The following is a 5,642-nucleotide window of genomic DNA, read 5'->3' as shown; positions in this document are numbered from 1 at the left end:
ATCACCCGTTTCCCCCCCCCCTCCGCCGTTCCAGAGCTTTCTTCGTAGCCTCGCTCACCTCGCTCTGTGAACCAATCAATGACCAGTCTCTCTGCTTCTGCACCAATCACCGCCGACAACTGGCATAACCCCGCCTACCGTCCTCCCACAGTCTACGAAGCTTCCAGAGCTGTCTGGTAGCTTTCTCACCGTATCCCGAGATCCCTCCGCGCCTTAGAGATTTCGATTATTCGGAGGCAGAGCTGTGGATTTCTCACAGGGAGTAACAGACATACCCTGAGACTTCAGAAAAGGATCTGTGAGGGGGAAGGGCCTGTATCCCTCTGTGGTGCAGGGCCATTGCTGGGGACTATTTTCTGCACCGCACTGACACTATCTGTGCGTGAATGGTCAAGGCCGTTGGCGTCAGCAGCCTTATAAATAGGAGCGGGTGAGGCGTGAGCAGTGTAGTTTACCACAAGAACTGGGCTGTGTCGTTGTGTATCTGGGCGGTCGCTAGGTGAATTTTCCAGCCTTCCATATCAAGTGTCCAAGCCGCGCGAGGTTAACGGTAAGAAGCGACACAGGGCTATGTGAAGGGGAAACAGGAGGTGTATTCGCTAGGGACAGTGGGGGAGGGAGATGGGGGGGCGATTAGTGTAGGGAACGCACAGAGCCGCTTAGGGGGGTTGCGGGCACAGCCTCTGGCTTTTGCCTTTCTGTGTCTGAGCGTCTTGTGGAGGGAGGGGACCCGGTCTAAGATGGCGCAGGCTGCGCGCCGCCATTGCTTTGCCTGCCCGGAAGGGAAGAGTGCTGAGTCACTGGCGGCCATTGTGCCTGGGGAGGGAAGCGGGAGGGTCCCAAGCTCCGGTAACCCGCGTGTGTCGCTTAGAAGGGTCACGGAGAGCGGGCTGAGGGCGACCTGCTGCGGGTGGGGTGGGGTCGGGCGGGCGGGCTGCCCGGGTAGGTAAAGGTGCCGAAGACGCGGGTGGGAAGGTGGCACAGCATTCCCTCCTTAGACGACGGGAGCGCTGGTAAAGCCGCGAAGGGGGGGGGGGTTGTGTTCCCCGTTGGGGAAAGCATTTAAACTTGATAACGCCAGACTTCTTCCCTGGTGGATAGGAGACAGGCATTTTCTTAAGCCAGCAACATAGGGGGTGGTGGGGAACCAGTCATGGAAATGTCTCTCACCAAAAAAGTCCTTTATTTAAATACAGAGGGGAGGGAAGAGTTTTTGGTACTGATTATTTACTGATTTTGTGTGTTTAGGTTCAGTTCACATACTGAAATGTTGGTGTGAAGCTTTGGGATTTGTATATGGGGTTCTTCATTGTGCTCTGTAGCAAGTGAATCGGTATAGGAAGTTGAAACTCTTTCTGATACTTCTTTCTGTACAGTTCAAGATGCAGATCTTTGTGAAGACCCTGACTGGCAAGACCATCACCCTAGAGGTTGAGCCCAGTGACACCATTGAGAATGTCAAGGCTAAGATCCAGGACAAAGAAGGCATCCCACCTGACCAGCAGAGGCTGATCTTTGCTGGCAAGCAGCTGGAAGATGGCCGCACCCTGTCTGACTACAACATCCAGAAGGAGTCAACCCTCCATCTTGTGCTGCGTCTGAGAGGTGGTATGCAGATCTTTGTGAAGACCCTGACTGGCAAGACCATCACCCTAGAGGTTGAGCCCAGTGACACCATTGAGAATGTCAAGGCTAAGATCCAGGACAAAGAAGGCATCCCACCTGATCAGCAGAGGCTGATCTTTGCTGGCAAGCAGCTGGAAGATGGCCGCACCCTGTCTGACTACAACATCCAGAAGGAGTCAACCCTCCATCTTGTGCTGCGTCTGAGAGGTGGTATGCAGATCTTTGTGAAGACCCTGACTGGCAAGACCATCACCCTAGAGGTTGAGCCCAGTGACACTATTGAGAATGTCAAGGCTAAGATCCAGGACAAAGAAGGCATCCCACCTGATCAGCAGAGGCTGATCTTTGCTGGCAAGCAGCTGGAAGATGGCCGCACCCTGTCTGACTACAACATCCAGAAGGAGTCAACCCTCCATCTTGTGCTGCGTCTGAGAGGTGGTATGCAGATCTTTGTGAAGACCCTGACCGGCAAGACCATCACCCTAGAGGTTGAGCCCAGTGACACCATTGAGAATGTCAAGGCTAAGATCCAGGACAAAGAAGGCATCCCACCTGACCAGCAGAGGCTGATCTTTGCTGGCAAGCAGCTGGAAGATGGCCGCACCCTGTCTGACTACAACATCCAGAAGGAGTCAACCCTCCATCTTGTGCTGCGTCTGAGAGGTGGTATGCAGATCTTTGTGAAGACCCTGACTGGCAAGACCATCACCCTAGAGGTTGAGCCCAGTGACACTATTGAGAATGTCAAGGCTAAGATCCAGGACAAAGAAGGCATCCCACCTGATCAGCAGAGGCTGATCTTTGCTGGCAAGCAGCTGGAAGATGGCCGCACCCTGTCTGACTACAACATCCAGAAGGAATCCACCCTCCACCTTGTGCTGCGTCTGAGGGGTGGCTGTTAGTTATTGTGGACCTTGCTTTACATTATTGCCAACAGCATTTGTTTTTGCACTGTAGCCCTTTAATGTCTTAATATTGTAAGTTAAATACAAGTTGCAGAAACTGCTGAACAGTCTGTGAATGCTAATAAAGATTTTTGTTGCACATTACCTGGTGGTCTTTGGGTAAAATGTACTATAGTTTCACTTCGCAATCTTCACACAGTAATAAAACTTATTCCATGGAGGCTCAGCTACTAATATCTGATGTTGAGCTTACTTTCAACATATCAGAATTATGCAATGTAAGGTGGTAACTCTCACTTTAGACTATTCTCCCCTTGTTATAGAACTTCCACTGATATGTTTAAGGCTGTTATTACTATAATCCTTTTCCAGTCTCTTGAGCAGAGTCTGGATCCTCTGTTTGGCTATACACAATTGAATAAATGCCTTGTGTTCTTCTGCTACTAAGCACTGCATAAGCTGCTTTTCCTCTGGATTATGCCCACTTTTAATAATGTTGCTTACACTAATCTTTTAAGGAAAAAGCCAAGTGTAAGTCTTGCTGTTTGACATTTGAGTTGTTTTCTTAATGGGAACAGAAGGGACTGGGAGAACTGAACGTATTCTCAGTTCTTTGCTGTTTCTTGCTTTCCATCTGTAGATTGCATCAGCAATACTGAAGAGAATGCATTGCTGGATTATTACAGTGTAATAAAAAATGATTAGACCACTCATTCACACATGGTATTAAATACACACATGAAACTTTGGCACTGGTTTTGAGCAGAGACTGAAAGTCTTCCTAGCTTTGTAAGAACTAACATTGCCATAGGTTTTCACATTTGGTACATTTAATAGTGCTACACTGCTTCATAAAAGGCTAATATTATACTAGTCAAATAGTGGGCTTTAGTTTTAAGCAAAGGGGTTGTGTGATAGATAATTTGGAGTGTTTCTGTGCCTAATAGCTTGCCTATTACTTCAGTCAACCATACTTTCCTTGAGTAAAAAGAATGCTTTACATGAGAGCTGAACTAGTGTTTGCTCCAACAGTGGGTGTTGGAAATATACTGTATGGCAACTCAATATTGTGTGCATTTATGCCCTATAAATTACACTATTCTGTAAGTTTATGAGTTTTTAGTTGTGTAACAGTATCTGCTGCTGCTGTCGAGGAAACATCACTGTTTCAATTTGTGGGTTTTTCATAAATAGGTGAGATTTCTTGTAACAACTAATTATAGGTTGAGGGAGTTTCAACCTTAAACATTTCTATGGGAAGTTACATTATATGTCAACAGCAAAGGGTATTATCCTATGAACAAAGTACATTTAACTTGTGCTTACAGACTCTTTAACTTCTGCACCAAAGTGTAAAACAGTTTGATGTGACTCCCTTTGTAAATAGTTTCACAGCAAAACATTTACACAATGGTAGAGAAAATTAGGTTCCCCTCTACAGAAGTAATTAAAATGACTGAAAATGATTTGGTCTGGGAATGGTTGGCTTACATTGTCAGTGACTTTGCTGTATGCAGTTGGTTGAGTCACTTTATGCTGTCTTCCCAGAAGTGAAATGGGGGTAGCATTTAATTTGTAAAGTGCTGTGACAGCCAGCTAGTATAATAGTATGATACAGTTCTTGTACTGAGTTTGTAGCAAAACTGACTGTTCCTCACTATAATAGGTCTGTTGCAAAAGATTCCTGCTAAAAAAGTCTTGTCAGTTTTTCTGGGATTTTGGAGATATATGTACATGTGCATAAAGTTACAAGCAACTGAAAACAGGGTCTTATAATGGGAAGTGAGGCTGCTAGTGTGTTAAGGTTGTTCCTGTCCATCTATAATACACATTTATTATGCTCAGATCCCAGTAATAACAGTAGGCTAAATTGAGGACAAGATTAGTAGCCAAACTCTGAATTTGGTTTCCATACTGCTAATCACCTTAATTTTTAAGCTAATTTTTAAAAATGGAATATTTATAATACATAGTAACATTCCCCTCTGGCATTATCTGGCCCGGTGATCTGCTAGGTTACTCCAAACCTTGACTCTGGGAGCCAGCCTTACCCTGCTCTGTTGTTCAACCCACCCACCACCACCACCACACACCTGGGCTGTTCATACACAGCCTTTGGTATGTAAGCTGCTTCCAGCTACTTGCAATCAAATGATACTAATTGATATCACCAGTCCTACACAACCCTAGGAATCTGTCTTGCTGTGTTCAGTTATGTCTGCTGGATGCTGCAAGCTTTTAGGAGTTTGATTAATTTAACAAATTGATATGTACCAGGCTTGTTATCCCAAGGGGAGTCTATGATGCACTTCAAACCAAATGCACTGCTTTAGGTAGAATAAACACAGATTTATTAACAATAAAGATAATTTTAGTGATTATAAGTCAAAACATAAGTCAGATTTGGTCGAATGAAATAAAAGCAAAATGCATTATAAGTCGCTTGTAACACTTTCAGTGCCCTTACAAACTTAGATGCTTCTCACTACAGGCTGGCCAGTTGCTCTTCAGCCCAGCTCTCTCCTTTGATCAGGTCTTCAGTCGCTTGGTGTGGTGGTGTCTGTAGATGTAGGTGGAAGAGAGGAAGAGCATAGCAAATGTCTCTTCCCTTTTATCATGGCCTTTCTTCCCTCTTGGCTTTGTGCCTGCCCCTTCAGAGTCAGGTGAACATTACTTCTCACAGTTCAAAACTGACCAAAGGAAGCGGGGTGACTCCCTGGAGAGTCTAACATTCTTTTGTTGCTGCCTAGGCCAGTGTTCTTTGTTCTTGGGAGGCTGGGCTTGTCCCATTCCTGCCCTGATGAGGTGTGAGCTGCCTCTTGGAGAATTTTTGCTTAGGCTTATTTTAAGCCATGAGGATACATTTTCAGCCTCATAACTCCATACATGAAATTATAACAACATTATTGTAACAACAATGCTCAGTGCATCATGAGCCTTCTGAAGACACCTAACATGACAAACTGTTGGATACCACACAACCATTTTACAAGGATGAACATGGGGGTGCTGGGTGTTCCCCTGAGGTACAGAGCATCACACCCATATAATCAGGCTCTGATAACATCCTCCTTGCTACAAACTGGGCTTTGTAACGGGCCTCTGCATGTC

At 45.7% G+C, this 5,642-nt stretch overlaps 1 protein-coding gene across 2 annotated transcripts; it reads left to right on the top strand.

The window, feature by feature from the left end:
• Nucleotides 1-237: 237 nt before the first annotated feature.
• UBB (ubiquitin B) lies at nt 238-2,675 on the top strand. 2 transcript variants are annotated; one of them, XM_039507920.1, is made up of 3 exons: nt 238-550; nt 1,377-1,388; nt 2,073-2,675. In XM_039507920.1, exons 2-3 carry the CDS (start codon nt 1,383-1,385, stop codon nt 2,526-2,528), a joined length of 462 nt encoding a protein of 153 aa, XP_039363854.1. In that variant the 5' UTR covers nt 238-550; nt 1,377-1,382; the 3' UTR covers nt 2,529-2,675. The 2 variants fall into 2 exon arrangements, with proteins under 2 accessions (XP_039363854.1, XP_039363852.1); XM_039507918.1 differs by having other exon boundaries at nt 250-550; nt 1,377-2,675.
• The last annotated feature ends 2,967 nt before the right edge of the window (nt 2,676-5,642 follow it).

Source organism: Mauremys reevesii, linkage group 20 (genome assembly GCF_016161935.1).
Source record: "Mauremys reevesii isolate NIE-2019 linkage group 20, ASM1616193v1, whole genome shotgun sequence".
NCBI lineage: Eukaryota > Metazoa > Chordata > Testudines > Geoemydidae > Mauremys > Mauremys reevesii.
Note: the sequence above shows the minus strand (reverse complement) of the source record. Positions and strands in the feature narration are given on the sequence as shown.